Source organism: Bos indicus, chromosome 3 (assembly GCF_029378745.1).
Source record: "Bos indicus isolate NIAB-ARS_2022 breed Sahiwal x Tharparkar chromosome 3, NIAB-ARS_B.indTharparkar_mat_pri_1.0, whole genome shotgun sequence".
In the NCBI taxonomy this organism is placed as follows: domain Eukaryota; kingdom Metazoa; phylum Chordata; class Mammalia; order Artiodactyla; family Bovidae; genus Bos; species Bos indicus.
In genome coordinates, this window is record NC_091762.1 from 55,408,722 (window position 1) to 55,429,055 (window position 20,334).

At 35.7% G+C, this 20,334-nt stretch overlaps 1 protein-coding gene across 3 annotated transcripts in view; it reads right to left on the reverse strand.

The window, feature by feature from the left end:
* Window positions 1-20,334, reverse strand: part of PKN2 (protein kinase N2) — a 135,728-nt gene that overhangs the window by 41,531 nt on the left and 73,863 nt on the right. For all 3 annotated transcript variants that reach the window (XM_019957146.2, XM_019957147.2, XM_019957145.2), the window contains exons 4-6: window positions 15,217-15,334; window positions 14,730-14,875; window positions 14,431-14,644 (exon numbers count right to left, since the gene is read on the reverse strand). In XM_019957146.2, coding sequence (XP_019812705.2) covers window positions 14,431-14,644; window positions 14,730-14,875; window positions 15,217-15,334 — 478 coding nt within the window. The remainder of the gene's footprint in view (window positions 1-14,430; window positions 14,645-14,729; window positions 14,876-15,216; window positions 15,335-20,334) is intronic.

Sequence of the window (20,334 nt, forward strand, 5' to 3'; positions counted from 1 at the left end):
TTTCAAGTTCTAGAGGTGACCTGCATCCCTTGTCATGTGACCCCACCCCATCTCTAAGCCAGCAAGGGCACATAAAATCCTTTTTATGATTCATATCTCTTTGACTTTCCCTTCTTCCATTGGCCAGGGAGGGCTTCCCTCATAGCTCAGTTGGTAAAGAATCCACCTGCAATGCAAGAGACCCTGGTTCAATTCCTGGGTGGGGAAGGTCTACTGGAGAAGGGATAGGCTACCCATTCCACTATTCTTGGGCTTCCCTTGTAGCTCAGCTGATAAAGAATCTGCCCATAATGCAGGAGACCTGGGTTCAATCCCTGCATTTAGAAGATTCCCTGGAGAAGGGAAAGGCTACCTACTCCAGTATTCTGGCCTGGAGAATTCCATGGACTATATAGTCCATGGGGTCACAAAGAATCAGACATGACTGAGCAGCTTTAATAATAATAATTGGCCAGGGAAATTCTTCTGCTTTTTGAGGGGCTCATGTGACTGTATTAAGCTGATCCAGATAACTGTCCTTTACATTAACTCAAATGAGTAGTAACCTTAATCACGTATGTAAAACTCTTCTTTGCCACATCACAGAAGTGATGCTCCATCATATTCACATGGGAGGGATTCTGGAAGTCATTCTTAATATTCTGCCTATCATACCAGGAAAGCAAATAAACAGAAAAGTAGGACCCATTTAAAAAATAAAACTGATATAAATATTATGATTAGCAGACATTCACACAGTTATCTATAAATATATTCTATTTAAAATGTTGAAGAGAGACATCAAAGAAATAAAAAAAAAACAGAAAAAAATTCTAGAAATGAAAACTACACTGTCTGAGGATAAAAAAAAAAAAAAAAAAAAAACTGGATGGGATTGGTGGCACATTCACATCACAAAAGAAAAGGCTAGTGAACTTGAAGCTAGAGCAATATAAATGATCAAAAATAGAAGATAGAAAGGAAAGACTTGGAGGACAAAAAACAAATTAAAACTCCCAAAACAACACATATGTGAGCTGTGAGTTTAACTTCTAGTGTCCTAATATATGAGTACTGAAAGACCTTCATGAAAAGTAGAGAGGACAGAGAACAGAAGAGACATTTGAAAAAATAATGACTAAAAATTTTCCAAATATGGTTAAAACTATAATGTGCTTGAAACTTTCCAAGAAGTTCAATAAACACTAAGCAAAAGAAAAATAAGTAAATTACACCAAAGCATAACATAATTAAATTTCTCAAAACAAATGATAAAAAGAAAGTTTTAAAAACCACCAGAGAAAAAAAGACAAGTACGTACAAAGATCAGGACGGCAGCAGATGTCTCATTAGAAACAATGAGAGCAAGACAGAGAAGCAATATCTTTCAAGTACTGAGGAAACAAACCATGAACCTAGAATTCTAAATCTACTGAAAATATCTTTCAAAAATGAAGCTTTTTCAAATATAAAAGTGGATAAAGAACCCATTATCAGAAGACTACCATGTGATCCAGCTACAACATTCCTAGGTATTATCCAAGTGAAGTGAAATGCACGTTTACACAAAAATTATACAAGGATGTTATTAGCGGTTATATTTGAAAAAAGTACAAAATGGAAACAACCCAACTATCAACTAGAGGTGAATGGGTAAAAAAGTTATGGTATAGTCACACAATTAAATAGTACCAACAATAAACAGAAAGGGACTACTGATACATGCAATTCTTCTGAATTATTCAGAGTGAAAATGGCCAGATTTCCCCCACGAAAGTATACACTGTATGATTCAATTAATACAGAATTCTACAAAATGCAAACTAATATCTAGTGACAGAAACAGGCCAGTGATTTGCCTGGGGACAGGTATGGGGAAAGAAAGCAGGAAAAGAGAAAGAAGGGGTTTCACAGAGGCACATGAGGATACTTTTGGAGATGATGTATATAATTATCTTGATTTGTGGTGATGGTTTCATACTTTAAATATATAACAAAACTTCTCAAATTATATAATTCAAATATATGCAATAAAACTGTTCTACAGACTGGATATCGATAATGGTAGCTCAGGTATATTTATTCACTAAAAATTGTAAAACTATATTTAAAACCAGAAAAATTTGTGTATTACTTCAAATATATCCCAATAAAGATGGCTAAGCATGAGGGAAAAGTTCAAACTTATTTTTGGTTTGGCTATGGAAACCTTATCTCACTGTAAAGCATGAAGGCTCATTGTAAGTTTAACGAATATCATTTCAATTCTGGTTCAAAAGCAACAACTTGTGTCTGTGTGTTTTATTTGCTTTTTTTTGTTATTGTTAAGGTGGTAAACTTAGTTCATTTCCACTGTAAATGTTTGGATGTAAAAGTCATCCTGGGAAAACTGAAAACATCTGGTTACTACTTCAAATCCTGGTAAATAATTAAATATTTTAGTAATCTCAATGTATTAGGAGATGACAATGTTCAACACCTGCTTTCATTTAGGAAAAAACTTGGAGATATTTAAGATCTTTATTAAGTATATAGAAATTTCTTTCTTTTATGAGGTGACACAATTGCATCTGCATATAACCATATAAGAAATAGCTTAAAATTAAATTTTTTACTTTTATAACCCATAATATGAAATTTTAAAAACAAACAAAGCCAAGAAGTAAATATTCATAAGCAATAGCTATGAATTCCATTAGAATAAGTAAATATTTTGTAATTTCTCTTACTTTCTGGAAAAATTATTTTACGTCAATTTTACTAATTCAATATTTCAACTTGGTACAATTGAGTAACTTTTTTTTGTTTTAATTCTGAGGAAATCTTTGATAAAAACTTGAAACTAGTCTTGAAATTTTGGACTGAAAAATTCAATCACACTTTGTATCAAAGTAATTTGTAAATTTTAGTATTATAAGCACAGCATTGCAAAAGAAACAAGTGTAAATGAGACAAACCATAAATAATAGCATGCAGTAAAAAGTCAGGGCAGTAAATACTCCAACTACTTATCTAGACTAATCCTTTATCATGTCTAATCCTTTATTAATACCACTACTGTTTCTCTTTCTAGTTAATTCCAAATTTAAAGTCCAGTAGATAATTAGAGCAATTTTTTAAAAAACCAAAATATCTTAAGATACTTCCTTTTAGGCTTGACTTACATCACTAAAAGTAAAGTAAGGGAATGAAGAACATGGACAGAACTAAAAAAAGGTTAAAGAGTTAGGAAGAGGCACCATCTAGACTAGAAAAGGAAAATAATTTCCAGTCACATGAGCTGATTTTCTAAATTGTAGCTTTATTACTTTTCTAAAAGTATAACTTTAGCAACTGTATTTTAACCAGTGAATCTTTCTTAAGTTTTGAATATTATGTTCAGTCCTGAGCCATTAGGTGGGGAAACTTAGATAAGTACAGTCCCTGCCTTATTATCAAATAATGTTTACCAAGTATCTACTGAATGTATTACTTTGCCAACAAAGGTCCGTCTAGTCAAGGCTATGGTTTTTCCAGTGGTCATGTATGGATGTGAGAGTTCGACTGTGAAGAAGACTGAGCGCTGAAGAATTGATGCTTTTGAACTGTGGTGTTGGAGAAGACTCTTGAGAGTCCCTTGCACTGCAAGGAGATCCAACAAGTCCATCCTAAAGGAGATCAGTCCTGGGTGTTCTTTGGAAGGAATGATGCTAAAGCTGAAACTCCAGTACTTTGGCCACCTCATGCGAAGAGTTGACTCGTTGGAAAAGACTCTGATGCTGGGAGGGATTGGGGGCAGGAGGAGAAGGGGACGACAGAGGATGAGATGGCTGGATGGCATCACTGACTTGATGGACGTGAGTCTGGGTGAACTCCGGGAGTTGGTGATGAACAGGGAGGCCTGGCGTGCTGCGATTCATGGGGTCACAAAGAGTCAGACACGACTGAGCGACTGAACTGAACTGAAATGAATGTATAAAGTACCCTGTGATGGGGATTAAGAGTACATGTAGGTAGATGACAAAGACTTTGTTCTTCACAGGTCTATATTCCAGTTTTGATTTTTAAAAAAGGAGACATATAATAAGTCAAAGACATTTAATAGGCACTGTGCACAAATCAGATTGTGACAGAAGATGTGTGATACAAGTTATAGAGGATGTGGTTGGAAAGATACATGCTTTATTTACTTTTAAAATTTTTTATTGGAGTATAGTTGATTTACAATGTTCTGCTAGCTTCAGGTGTTCAGCAAAGTCAATCACTGTATGTATACAAATATCCACTCTTTTATGGATTCTTTTCCATATAGGCCATTACAGAGTATTGAGTAGAGTTCTCTGTGTTATATACAATAGGTCCTTATTAATTATCTATTTTATATACAGTAGTGTATATATGTCAATCTCAATCTCCCAATATCCCTAGCCCCACCTTACTCCCTGGTAACCATAAGTTTGTTTTCTATACTGGTAACTCTATTTCCGTTTTGTGTTGATAGGTAAGTTCATTTGTACCCTGTTTTTTAGATTCCACATATGCAATGTCATATATTTGCTTTTCTCACTCAGTATGATAGTCTATGGCCTTCCCAGGTGGCACAGTAGTAAAGAATCTGTCTGCCAATTCAGGAGACCCAAGGGACGCAGGTTCAACCCCTGGGTTGGGAAGATTCCCTGGAGTGGGAAATGGCAACCCACTCCAGCATTCTTGCCTGGAGAATTCCATGCACAGAAAAGCCTGGCGGGCTACAGTTGTTGGACACAACTGAGCACACATGCATACACATGACAATCTCTAGGTCAATCCATGTCACTGCAGATGGAATTATTTTGTTCTTTCATATGGCTGACTAACATTCCATTATTTATATGTAACACATTTTTTTTTACTTTTTTCAAATTTAAATTATTTATTTTAATTGGAGGCTAATTACTTTACAATATTGTAGTGGTTTTTTGCCATACATTGACATGAATCAGCCATGGGTGTACATGTGTTCCCCATCCTGAACCCCCATCCCACCTCCCTCCCCATCCCATCCCTCAGGGTCATCCCAGTGCACCAGCCCTGAACACCCTGTCTCATGCATCAAATCTGAACTGGTGATCTATTTCACATATGATAATATACATGTTTCAATGCTATTCTCTCAAATCATTCTACCCTCGCCTTCTCCCAGAGTCCAAAAGTCTCTTCTTTTGTTTATATGTAACACATCTTTATTCATTCCTCTGTTGATGGATAGTTAGCTTGTTTCCATGTCTTGGTTATTGTAAATAGTGCTGCAATAAACACTGGGGTGCATGAATCTTTTCAAATTATGTTTTTTTCCAGATATATGCCCAGGAATGGGACTGCTGGATCATATGGTATCTACTGTTAAGTTTTTTAAGGAACCTCCATACTGTTCTCCATAGTGGCTATACCAGTTTACATTCCCATGACAGTGTAGAGGGTTCCCTTTCTCCACACTCTCTCCAGCATTTACTGTCTGTAGATTTTTTGATGATGGGCATTCTTACCAGTGCGAGGTGATACCTCATAAGATAAATGCTTTAAACAATAAATACTTTAAACATTTAAAATACAATAGAAAGTTTGGGCCAGAGGCTTCCAAGCTTTTCCGTTTCATAGTAGCCTAGTATCTCAACTTTTTCATTGTGCTAGTAGTCTAAATGATACACCGAACAGTTCTGTTTTATAGGATATTATAAATAACTATTTGAAAAAAAATATACTGAAAAGTAATCATATTTCATTCTTAAATAACCATGATCACTTCCTAATGAGATATGTGTACCTACTGGGCACTGTACAATTTATCAAACTTTGGAATTAGATTGAAAAGTGCCACCATTATTTTCTATTCCATATTGATTTTCCTATAGTATTTATTAATATAGCAGTGAAGGAAAATTCAGTTGGCATCCCAGGGTAACTCGTGAATTCACTTGGTATCCCAAGGTACCACAAATTTAGGAACTCAATTTGGTAACTGAAGCTTTAGAGTGATCTTAATAGTAGTAACAGCACTGTCCAACTATAAATTTGTCCTTCAAGATTTAATGTAGAAGTCTGCCATAATATAAAACTGATAATGATATCCAAAGCTACTAGAATATGACAGTATGCTGTACAATTCTGAAGAACACTTTCACATCCTCAAAATATTTAATGACATTATTTTTAAGGCAAAGCCCCTGCTGACATTCATATTGATAATTTAAAGATTCTTGGGGATGGGGAAGGCCTGTGTATCCAGAATGTCACATTCACATGGGCCATAAAAATCTCTGTAGGTAATGGTAAGAAAATGGTAGGGTAGCAAATTTTAAAGGCAATTTCTTTACAGAAACACAGGAAAACAAACAAAATCAGGAAAACTGGTTAGAATAAACACTACCAGAAATCTGGGAAACAGTCAAAGGTTTACTGCAACCAAGCAAATGCTTGATCAAAAAATGCAATGAACACTTGGTGGGAAAGCTTTGGGGCACTTTAATTTATCTCAGCTTCATCTCTCCTCTCCCCAACCCCAATGGCTTGGTGATAGTCCTGATGACGGTGTCTGTGCTCAGTCACTTCAAATCATGTCCAACTCTTTGCTACCCTATGGATTGTAGCCTGTCAGGCTTCTCTGTCCATGTGATTTTCCAGGTAAGAATGCTGGAGTTGGTTGCCTTGCCCTCCCTCCTCCAGGGGATCTTCCTGACCCAGGGACCAAAAGCACGGCTCCAGTGTCCTCTGCACCGCTGGCAGATTCTTTACCACTGAGCCGCAAGGGAAGCCCAGGAGTCCCGAAGACAGCAGGCTTTATTTCTGATTCAGGTTCTTGGTGCCAGAGGGAGCATAGAAGACTACATTCTCAAAGAACTCTGGATGCCTGCTTTGACCTCTCTGAAGGCTCCCTGGAGGACTAACGGAAAAGGTTTACCTTTCTTTCAACTAACTAAGAAATCTTTCAAAGCAGAGAAACAGTTAAGTACAAGGCATTGAAAGGCAAATGAAGCCTGGAGCAAAGGGTATCAGTTGTCTACATTATTTAAGAGACATCCTATAGTCTTAGGGGGGCGGGAGATAGGAAGTAAGCTGTTTTAGGGAATAAGAGCTCTGCAATGTTTCTACATGTTACTGGAAAACCAGAAGACTAGCTGCAAAAGCAGACATCCTCAGAAGAGATCTAAGAAGGCACTAAGCTTTCACATCAGGCTGATATTCAAGCTCTGTACAAGAAAAGGCAGAATTATAAAATGCTTGGGTGAATGCTGAAAGTATGCCTTGGCACACAAACAAAGAATTCAGCTGCAAACGTAAGGCAAATTTTTCTTTCTACCTGTAGGCATTAAAAAAAAATGTCTGTCAAAACACTAGTTGACTAATAACTTAATGGAGACTTCAGTGACCACACATAATTACAAAGTCACTAAACAACTACATCCTGTGTCAAACAGCAATAAGAAATTATAGAAAATGGGACTATATTCCAGAGTTACAAATAATATTCACCATAACCAGCTTTCAATAAAAAATTATGAGGCAAGCACATAAATAAGAGAGTATGGCCAATTCACAAGAAAAGTACAATGCAATGAACACTTGGTGGGAAAGCTTTGGGGCACTTTAATTTATCTCAGCTTCATCTCTCCTCTCCCCAACCCCAATGGCTTGGTGATAGTCCTGATGACGGTGTCTGTGCTCAGTCACTTCAAATCCCCGCTGCTGCTGCTGCTGCTAAGTTGCTTCAGTCATGTCCAACTCTGTGCGACCCCATAGGCTGCAGCCCACCAGGCTCCCCCGTCCCTGGGATTCTCCAGGCAAGAACACTGGAGTGGGTTCCCATTTCCTTCTCCATCCATAAGGAAGTCAAAACATTGGATTTACTACACAAAGTAGTCGTTGGACTGACTATACCAACTGTCTTACAAATGGTCAAAGCTTACATGTGGTCAAAGACCTAAAAGAAACCAAAAGCGAAAAAGGAGAATAGTATTTCAACAAATAGGGAATATTAATAAAGACATAGAATTTATAACTAAGAACCAAATAGAAATCCTGGAGCTGGAAAGTACACTAATTGAAATTTTTAAAGTTTCCTAGAGTTGTTCAACACCATATTTGAGCAGGCTGAAAAATCAGAAAACTTAAAGATATCTGAATTGAAAGTGCAGTCTTAGGAAAAGAAAAGGAAAAAAAAATGAAGGAAATTCAATGTTGGGGAATGAAGGATGTTATTGTGAAGAGAAAAACTGGAAAAATTAGACTCTAGCACATGTTTACTACAATAAATGCTAAAGAAAGGACAATAGGCTATAGGAAAATTTTAACAGAAAATTTCAAGTACAACAAGAGCAGAAAGAATAATGAGTCACTAGATATAAAGGACAATGCTTTGTTTTGTTTTTTGAAAAAAATACTTTGTTGACCCTTGAACAATGTGGGAGTTAGGGACACTGACCATTTGCAGAGTCAAAAATGTGCATGTAACTTCATAGTAGGTTTTCCATATCTGTAATCCCATATGCACTAATTCAATCAAACATGGATCACCTATACCTTTAAAGTTTTTTGCTCTTTAAAGTAAAAACAAAACTAGAAGATATAGATTGGAAATGAACAACATGGCTTTGAACTGAGCAAGTCCACTTACATGTGAATTTTTTTCACTAAATACTTAACCATAGTGCTCTATGATCCACAGTTGGTTGAATCTGAAGACATGTGGGTGTTGATTGAAGTTATATACAGATTTGTGACTGCAGAGGCCTGGCATCCCTAGCCTGCGTTACTCAAGGGTCAGCAACTAATTTGGAAGAGAGTATATACTATGATCACAGATTGTATTAAGTTCAATATGCATATGTGAATCTCTAAAGTAAGTAATAAACACACACACACACATGCACAGGCATCCCAAATTTGATGAATGACATGAATCTACACATCAAGAAGCTCAAAGAATCCAAGTAGAATAAACTCAAAAGAAATCACCATTTTGAGATGCATTATAATCAAATTGTGAAAAACCAGAGACAAAAAGGGGAATCTTGAAGGCAGCAAGAGAGAAGCAAATCATTAGTTACCAAAAATCCTCAATAAGATTAAAACTTGATTCTTTATCAGATAGCATAAAAGCCAGGAGGGGCTGGGATGATATTTTTAGAATGCTGAAAGAAAAAGCCTGTCAACCAAGAATGCTATATATGCAAAACTAACCTTCAAAAAATTTTGATATTTGGCAAAACTAATACAATTATGTAAAGTTTAAAAATAAAATAAAATTAGAAAAAAAAAATGAAGGAAATAAAAGATTCTAGAATAAGCAACAGTTAAGGGAGCTTATCACTAGCAGATCTTCCTAGAAGAAATACTAAAAGAAATCATCCAGATTGACATGAAAGAGAATACTAGACAGTAACATGAAATCATAGAAAAAAAAAATAGCATCAGTAAAACTAACTACATAGGTAAATTAAAAAGCCAGTATCACTATTAATATATTTTCAGTTTGTAACTCCATGTTTACTTTATGACTTAAAAGACATGGATAAAACAATAATTGTAATATAATATATAATACAATCTAATCAAATGGGCACACAGTGCATAAAGACATACTCTATGTCAACAAAAATATAATGATGAGGATGCACAGACGTATAGGAGCAGAGTTTTTGTGACCTACTGTTATAAACTTAGGATATTAACTGTAATCATTAGAGTAACCACTAAGAATAATTTTAAAATATACAGAAAAGAAGTCAAGGAAAGAATAAAATAAAGGTAAACTAGAAAAATTCAATCAAACATAAAAGAAAGCAAAAGAATTCAGAAAAAAAGATGAAGATTTATAGAAAACAAATAGGAAAATGGTAGAAGTAAACCTTTTTGTTCCATAATAATGAATTTGGCTGGTTTATTTCCCTGGTTCTTAAGAGGGATCTTCTAAACCCTTGTCAGTTCCCTAGTAATAGCAGTATCTTTGTTATTCATGGTGGACTCCTCAGACCACATGTGAGTTTATGCTAACAAAATGACTCACAGTAGGCCTGTGCACAGTTCCAGAATGGGGGCTGGCTATAACACAAAGACCAACTATATGGTTAGAGGGCTCATGTTTTGACCCACGTATCAGTCAGAACTATGGTCTTTTGGAAAAGGTCAGGGTCTAGAGACTGATTTCAATCAAGTGGCCAATGATTCAATCACTCGCTCCTATGTATTAGGTTGGTCAAGAAGTTCCTTTGGTTTTTTATCAGTAAAAATAAAAGACACATTTTTCATTTTCACCAAGAACTTCACTCAACAATATATTCACTGTTTTGTTTTACCACCTTGTGCCAATTTTCAGTCCAACTTCATAATTCCATCTTTCCAAAATTTTTTTATCTTTTAAAGAACTGTTCCAGATGTCTTTTACAGTCTTCTAGGGAATTGAATTTTTTTTCCATTAAGAGAATTTTGTAAAGACTGAAGTAAATGGACATCTGAAGGTGCAATGTCTGGGGAATAAGGCAGATGAATCAGAACTTCCCAGCCAAGCTGTAACAGTTTTTGCCTGGTCATCAAAGACATATGTGGTCTTAGGCTATCCTGATGGAAGATAATGCATTTTCTTTTGACTAATTCTGGATGCTTGTCATTGAGTGCTTCCTTCAGTTGGTCTAACTGAGAGCAGTACTTGATGGAATTAAATGTTTGGTTTTCTGGAAAGAGTTCAATCCTACCATTTATACAATATTATCTTCTTATGAGGAAGACTGGCCTCTGGTGTGGTTAGTGGTGGTTCATTTCACTTGTTCCATGATCTCTTCCATTCTGTATTATTGTACAGTATCCACTTTTCATTGCCCATCACAATTTGTTTTAAAAACAGAACGTTTTTGTTACATTTAAGTAGAGAATTGCATGCAGAAATATAGACCAGAAGGCTTAATTTACGTGGAACCCAAACACCAAAGTGATTAAAATAAGTAAACTGGTGGAAATTATTTTCAGTGCTTGATTTGGATATTTTGAGTATGTCGGCTGTCTCCTGCATAGTATACTATTGACTGATCTCAATGTCTTGATTGATTGCTATTAACTTCAACTGGTCTACCCCACCATGTAGCATCATCCAGTGAGAAATCTCCCGCACAAAATTTATCAAACCACTTCTGACACATTCCATCAGTCACAGCACCTTCTCCATACACTGCACAAATTTTTTTCTTTTTCGTGTTTCAGTTGTTATTTTTACCTTTCTTGAAATAATAAAGCATAATACGCTAAAATGTTACTTCTTTCCTGCCCCCTTCAATATTAAAATGGCTACACAAAAATTCATTAATTTTGATAAGTTTTTAAAAAATGCATGCTGATATGACAGCTGTCACAATACAATCCAACAAAATTTTTTCCAATGAAGTTAAAGACAATTAAGTACTACTAGAGCCAACTTATGGAAAAAAACGAACAAACCCTTTCGCCAACCCACTAATAAAGCCACAATAAAAATTCTGAATAGTCAGAGCTATTACTGGCTAAAAACAGAAATTGATGTTCTGTGAGGGTGATGCATATTGACAGCAGGGAAACTGCCAGATCTCTCCCTATTGTCTCTTCTTTGGTTTTAATTTGTAGCCTTTATAATAAAATTTTACTTATAAATATAGAGCTTTTCTGAGTTCTGTGACTTGTTCCATGGAATTACTTTGTCTGAGGTGGTAGTAGGAACCCCTAAATTTGTAGCCAGTTGGTCAGAAGTGTGAGTGGTTGGGGAAACCCCAAGCTTGCAGCTTGTGTCTGAAGTGAAGGCAGTCTTGTGGGGGACTGTGCCATAAACCTATGAAATTTGACCTAACTCTGGGTAGTCAGCATCAGAATTGCACTGCACCTTATCAGTAATTATCTTAAACATATATGGATTAAACTGTTCAAAATAAAGGCAGAGACTGAGAATGGATTAAAATAAACAAACCCAAACCGTGACAAAATTATATGCTGTCTAAAAAAGACTCATTTTAGAACCAAAGACATATATCAATTGAAAGAGAAAGAACAGAAAGATACTCAGTGTAAACAGTAACCAAAAGAGAGCTAGAATGGCTACACTAACATCAGATAGACTACTTTAAATCCAAAATTGTTACAGTAGAAAAAGGATATTACATTTTGATAAAATAGTCAATCCATTTAGAAGATAAAAATTATAAACATATATGCACTGAGCAACAGAGCCTGAAAACATATGAACCAAAAACTTATATAACTGAAAGGAAAAACAAGCAAATCTACAAAAATAGTTGGAGACTTTGCTACCACTACCACACTTTCAAAAATGAAGCTAAGATGGCAGTAATTTTTTTAAAAAAAGGAAAAATCCAGTAAATTCCCCACAAATGAACCTTCAAGTTGAGAACTTTCCAAGATGTGAACATGTGTTCATGTCCAGTCATGCTCATATAAGTTAGCTCACGCGTTTGGGGTATACCGTCATGTGTATGCATCCTCTACAAGTGACTGTGATTTTTCTGTACCCGTATTGTATAGAGTGGCTTCCCAGGTGGCACTAGTGGTAAAGAATCTGCCTGCCAATGTAGGAAACATAGGAGATGTGGGTTCGATCCCTGGGTTGGGAAGATTCCCTGGAGGAGGGAATGGCAAACCACTCCAGTATTCTTGCCTGGGGAATCTCATGGACAGAGGAACCTGGCGGGCTACAGTCCATAGGGTCACAAAGAGCTGGACACGACTGAAGTGACTTAGCATGCACACACTATATAGAGTACAGTAGCACATTATCATTATTTTAAGCTAAATCTGCAAGAGGATGACTTCATTGAACTTGTTGTTCCATATAAGGAGCTTACTAATGAAGACCTATTAGAATTGGAGGCCCAGAGAAAGGACAAACAGAGATAGGAGGAAGAAGAAGTAACTGAAGAACCGAAGAGACTCATGCTGCAGGAAATGGCAAGGGGATTTTCTTTATGTGAGGAGGCACTATTAGTTTTTGAGGCCAGGACTTGAACATAGAACAGTACATGAAAGGTTGCAACAACCATTCAGAATGCAATCCTGTGCTATGGTGTCATCTATGAGGAGAAAAGACAAGAGCTACTAACCAGACACTGGCTTGGCCAGAGGAGCCTGACAGGCTACAGCTGATGGGGCTGCAAAGATTTGCACATGACTGAGAGGCTGAGCATAAACAAACATCACTGAATCATTTTTTCCAGGAGCTAGATAGAACTGAATCCAGCAAAGAACCAGAACCTGTGCCATCAACATGAGGCGTGAGTGAAATAGCAGCTTGCCTTCCATCTCCTATTGCTGACAATCTTCAACTCTACCATCTCACACCCCCTTTCCCTTCTCCACTCAGTAACTTCTCTTGCCTGTTCACTTGATGCCAGTCCCTGTATGCCAGCTATTGTACTGTACGACTGTACTTCTCAAGGTACTGTAAGATTAAAAATGTTTTGTTTTTTATGTATTATTTGTGTGAAAAGCATTATAAACCTATTACAGTACAGCATTATACAACTGACTGTGTTTGGTAACCTAGGCTAACTTTGTTAGACTTATAAACAATTGGACTTATGAACATGTTTGTATCTAGGAGACTTACTGTAACAAGTGTTGTTGAGGAGAATGCAGAGAAATGGGAACCCTCATGCTTTGCTGTTGGAAATGTAAAATGATGAAGTCCCTATGGAAAATAGTTTGATGGTCCCTCAAAAATATAAGCATAACATTTCCATATGACCTGGTAATTATACATCTAGGTATATTCTAAAAATAACTGAAAATAGGTGTTCAAACAAAAACCTGCAAACAAAAATTCACAGAAACACTATTCACAGTAGTCAAAAGGTGGAAATAACCCAAATGTCCATCAATTAATGAACAGATAAATAAAACCAGACATATACCTGTACAACAGAATATTTAGCTATAAAAAGGAATGTAGTATTGATATATGTCTTAAAAAGAATGAACCTTGAAAACAGTACAGAAAAATGAAAGAAATCAGACAAAGAAAGCCACAAATTATAAAATTCTATTTATAGGAAACATCTATAATAGACAAATTTATAGAAACAGAAAATCAACTTTGACTGCTAGGGGTTGAGGGGAAAGGGGGAATTGGGAATGACTACTTAATGGGTCCTGGGTTTCCCTATGCAGTGATGAAAATATCCCAGAACCAGAAACCGGTTAGAGTTGTACAATTAGTGTGGGTATACTAAATGCCTATGAATTCTGATTATTTTAAAATATTATTAAATATTATTAACCATTATCTGGTTATTATTAAAATGTTATTAACCATTATTTTAAAATGGTTAAAATAATAAACTCTGTTCTATCTCACCACAATACTTAAAAATTGTATAAACACATTTTTATTCATTATTATTAAATCAGAACCAAATATAGACTAAAAACGCATGAAAAAAAATCAGGAAGATATATGCTACATACCTGTTAGTGCTGCTGGTTTGGACAGGGTACTATATTGGTTTTGGGTAGATATCATACTTTGACGTGGACTTAGTGTTGGTGATGCAACAAGTGAAAGCTCCTCAATAATAATACTGCTTTTGGGATGATTCTTGGGAAGTTCATTTAATCTCTGCTCTAATGAATACTTCAAAAGGTCCAACTTCTGACTTGATTCATTAAATCTTGCTTGAGCCTTACAAAGGGAAAAGATAACATTATCATTTAAATAATTATATTCTTTAAGTATTTATTAAGCTAAAATTTTTATTTAAAATTACCTCTGAAAGTGCTTTTCTGTCTGTCACTTTTCCTGAGCCAAGTAATTTCATTACATTCTTTGCACCTTCTGCTACTGCAAACTCTATCCTAAAATGATGCCTTAATTCTTCCATTCGAAGTTCAAGAGGACTTATGACAGGTTTGGCTAAAGAAGGGGAAAAAGAAAACTTAATTGAACCATTTCTTTGACTTTCTAATACATAGTAACTAAAACTCAAGAAAAAGAAAGTAATCCTTATTCTAAAAGAAAAGTTAGTACTTAAAAATCAATAAACATTGAAGTAAATAAACACTTAACAGATACAATGTTAAAATACACAATCTTTTATTTTTGCCACCCAAACTCAAAGATAAAAACTCAAGATAAAAAACAGTATGCCTCTTTCCTCCCTAATTCTGAACCACCACTTCTTTCCTATATAAAATTAATTTAGTACTATATATGCCCATAATGGTAAGAAATGACAATTTTATCTGTTCCATCACCATTATCAAAAGCCAATTCATTGGTCTGGACTGCTTGAAGAATCTGCATTCGTATCACTTCTATTTTTGTCTTGCTGTCTTGGAGCAGTTGCTGAGCTGTGCCATGGAGTTTCCGATCCTATGAAAAGTAAGTTTGAAAAGGTAAGCAGAAACACAGACAAATAAAACATTTTTATAACTTCTAAGTAACATCAAATGATATCAGCAAGTGAAAAACAAAGATCAAAAGAATATATTTCTGAGTACTATAATATACTTGTAGATATATTTACTTTCAAAAACTATCAAACTGATCGGATGGAAAATAAGAAAAACAATTCCATTAGTTAAAAGCTAGGGAGTTAGTTTTACTGAATAAACTTCTGTTATATGTCTCAAGACTTCAAGAAAGGGCCTGAATTAAGTGAAATAATGTCCTTCTTCTCATTCAAGTTCCGGTAACACTGAATCACAAAAAACTTACATTTTAGGAACTGTGGTATGCAAAATAACAATCCACATAAAGATGTCCATGGGGCAATCCGCCAAACTGTGTGAATTTGTTACCTTATATGTCAAAGGGGAATTAAGATAGCAGATGGAACTGAGGCTGTCAATCACCCAATCTTAAAATACAGAGTCAGATGGGCCCAATGTAATCACAAGGGTCCTTAAATGTAGAAAAGGAAGGCAGAAGAGGAGGTCATGTGAGAAGAACAGGAGCCACTGTTTTCGGCTTCAAAGACAGAGGAATAGGGCCATGAGCCAAGGAACATGGCAGCCTCCAGAAGCTAAAAAGGGCAAGGAAACAAACTTTCTCCTACATACTCCAGAATGTGAAATCCATTTCCAATTTCTCAATTATAAAACTGTAACATAATAAAGTTGAGTTGTTTTAAGCCAATGAATTTGTTAACTGATTACAGCAGCCACAGTAACCAATATAGGGTTTCTTTTTTTTTTAAAGTCATGAGACAAGTAACAGAAGTTAATGCCATCTCCTAGTTAGTTATATTAGCTGTCAAAGTCTAGTATGCTTCAATCTACAAGAAAAAAAAAAGGAATGATAAATACAACTAAGCATCAAGTTAGAAAGCACTCAATCATAGGAAAGACCAAGTTTTTCATATTGTTTACACATCTCTACTAAGGCAGTCTGTATTAATTTGAAAATACTAGAAGCTAAGAGACAAGCATCAGATGTGCAGCATCATTTCAATAAATCAAACACACACAATATATCATGACACTGAATAAAGGGGAGGATGGAGGTATTTATGATGGGAGAGACAATATATATAAGGAAAAAAAAGTGAAGTGAAAAATGTATCACGTTAAACACCAAACTAGGTTAACATGCATTGAAGGCAAAAGCAATTAGCAAATACATGAATTTTTCTTTCATTTCTCTCCTATTCCTACAGTTAATAATTTAGGAACAAGCATCTGGTCACACTTTGTTGTTTATTAAATAAAATATTCAGATTTCACATTAAGGAGCTGGGCTTAAATAGTTTACTAAGTCCTTTAAATACTCATTTACATGAAATGTGTATGTGTATCTGTGCATGCATGCACGTGCACACACACACTATACTTTTTTAAAACTATGCTTTACCATTAAGGACATTAGTTTGAATCTAATTGCTGTCTATGACTCATTATATATGCTTTTATGAATATACATATTAATCTTCCAAGTTTAAAATGAAAAAAACTTTAAAATTTCCTTCTGTTATCCAGGAGGAAAATCAGACTAAAGATTCAAAATAACTTTTCTATTTCTTTGAGACCAGATTAAAATAATAGAAATATTAATACTTCAAAACTTCTAATTTAACGGGATATATAGCTTTCCTAAAGAAATCATGTAAATAGGAATACCATTCTCTACAATAGAGAGCTGCTGTAAGCATTAGATAAAACTAAAATGATATTGCCTAGCATGATTGCCATTAAAACGTTGTCTTTTAGAGGAATAAAAACAATGATTATATTATTTTAATGAAGTTCTAATGTAAAAGTATAAATATTAAGTAAAGTGTTTTTAAAATACTAGGCTTTTCAAATAAGCTATTCCTCTTATTACTTTTATCACTATCTGTAAACAGTAGTTCTGTCATTTACTTCTTTAGAAATACTCTTCTTAACTATTTTAATTTAACACACAAAGACAAGTATTTGTATTTCATTTTACAAGGTAAATGATTTTTCCACATGGACTTCTGAAAGATCTGCACAGATGCTAAAGTGTGAAAAAGGTTTTTAAAAGTGATATTGGATGTTACCTATCACAGGCAATTGACAGTTACTGAATGTCAGTCTAATGCTTTCCAGCATTCAATGAATTTTTACTATCAGTTGTATTTTCTCAGGCATTCAATGGACTTATTTATTGAGCACCTAATACATTCAAGGCAAGAGAAAAGCTAGATCCAAAGCATAAGACTTGGTTTATACATTACAAAAATATTGATTTTTATCCTAAGATTATGAGAAAAATTTTATATAAATAGGTTGAACCATAAGAACATGCCAATATCTGACTGATTTTAACTAAACAAATAGCAATTTCATTTGGTTCAACCTAACAGACCACATGGTACTAGTTGTAAGAATCTGCCTGCCAATGCAGAAGATGCAAGAGATGTGAGTTTGATTCCTGTGTCAGGAAGATCCCCTGGAGAAGGAAATGAAATGGCAACCCGTTCCAGTATTCTTCCCTGGAGAATCTCATGAACAGAGGAGCCTGGTGGGCTACAGTCCATGGGGCTGCAAAGAGTCAGACGTGACTGAGCGCACAGCCTAACAGACTAGATAAAATACTTGACTATTAGTAATTAGCATTCCACATTCTACAAAGGACTCTCAAGAGTCTTCTCCAACACCACAGTTCAAAAGCATCTATTCTTTGGCACTCAGCTTTCTTTATAGTCCAACTCTCACATCCATACATGACCACTGGAAAAACCATAGCCTTCAATAGACGAACTTCTGTTGACAAAGGAATGTCTCTGCTTTTTAATATGCTGTCTAGCTTGGTCATAACTTTCCTTCCAAGGAATAAGTGTCTTTTTATTTCATGGCTGCAATCACCATCTGCAGTGATTTTGGAGCCCAAAATAAAGTCTGCCACTGTTTCCACTGTTTCTCCATCTATTTGCCGTGAAGTGATGGGACCAGATGCCATGATCTTAGTTTTCTAAATTTTGAGCTTTAAGCCAGCTTTTTCACTCTCCTCTTTCACTTTCATCAAGAGGCTCTTTATTTCCTCTTCACTTTCTGCCATAAGGGTGGTGTCATCTGCATATCTGAGGTGACTGATATTTCTCCTGGGAATCTTGATTGCAGCTTGTGCTTTACCCAGCACAGCATTTCTCATGATGTACTCTGCATAGAAGTTAAATAAGCAGGGTGACATTATACAGCCTTGATGTACTCCTTTTCCTATTCGGAACCAGTCTGTTGTTCCATGTCCAGTTCTAACTGAGGCTTCCTGACCTGCATACAGGTTTCTCAAGAGGCAGGTCAGGTGGTCTGGTATTCCCATCTCTTGAAGAATTTTCCAGTTTGTGGTGATCCACACAGTCGAAGGCTTTGGCATAGTCAATAAAGCAGAAATAGATGTTTTTCTGGAACCATCTTGCTTTTTTGATGATCCAGTGGATGTTGGCAATTTGATCTCTGGTTCCTCTGCCTTTTCTAAAACCAGCTTGAACATCTGTAATTCACAGTTCACGTACTGTTGAAGCCTAGCTTGGAGAATTTTGAGCATTATTTTACTAGTGTGTGAGATGAGTGCAATTGTGCAGTAGTTTGAACCTTCTTTGGCACTGCCTTTCTTTGGGATTCTAATGAAAACTGACCTTTTCCAGTCCTGTGGCCACTGCTGAGTTTTCCAAATTTGCTGGCATATTGAGTGCAGCACTTTCAAAGCATCATCTTTTAGGATTTGAAATAGCTCAACTGGAATTCCATTACCTCCACTAGCTTTGTTTGTAGTGATGCTTCCTAAGGCCCACTTGACTTTGCATTCCAGGATGTCTGGCTCTAGGTGAGTGATCATACCATCATGATTACCTGGGTCGTGAAGATCTTTTTGTATAGTTCTGTGTATTCTTGCCACCTCTTCTTAATATCTTCTGCTTCTGTTAGGTCCATACCATTTCTGTCCTTTTTTGCATGAAATGTTCCCTTGGTATATATAAGACTGGAATATGTGAACTTTATTTTTATTTTTTACTGAAGGATAATTGCTTTACAGAATTTTGTTGGTTTCTGCCAAGCAACATGAATCTGCCATAGGTATACACATGTCCCCTCCCTCTCGAACCTCTCTCCCCATCCCACCCCTCTAGGTTATTACAGAGCCCCTGTTTGAGTTTCCTGAGTCATACAAATTCCCACTGGCTATCTGCTTTAAAAGATTGGGAAAGGAAGGCCTAGACAGATGGCCAGGTACTTTCAATGATGAAAGAGAATGAAAAAACGTAGAGGCATTTTTTTTCAAAAGTGGTAGAGGCTAGAAATAATCCAATATATTAATGAACACCTTGGTCTGTCATCTGAATATAAGAATAGGGAACATTTCTTCAACATGTCTTATCAAGCCCTCAGAAATTATTCTGAAAATCAATGTACTATTTAAGAGCCATGAATTTGCATTTTAATGTTGAAAATAAAGAAATTGTGTATTACTTCAGGTAGAGGTGATGCAGTGAAAGGGATAAAGAGAGGCAGGGGGTGCTATTTTACATAGGATAGTAACGAAGAACTTTTCGAAGTGGTACCATATGAGCACAGATTGTAATGAAGTGAGAAAGCCATGAAAGTACTTAGGAGAAGAGCTATCTAGGCAGAGACAGTAAATGCAAAGGCTCTGAGGTAAGTGTGCTTGGTATGTCCAAAAGACAGTAAAGCCGCCAGTATGGCTAGAGTGTAATGAGAGCGAATGAGAGAGTTTTAGAAGATAAGGTAGGAAGGTAGCCAGGGGTAAATCATGTATGAACTTGCAGATCACAGTAAGGACTCTTTTGTAAGATTTTGTTCTAAAATTACTAGAAAGTCCCTGCAGGGTTTTCAATAAGCATGTGAAAATATCTGACTTACCTTTCAAAAGGACAACTCAGGCTCTAACAT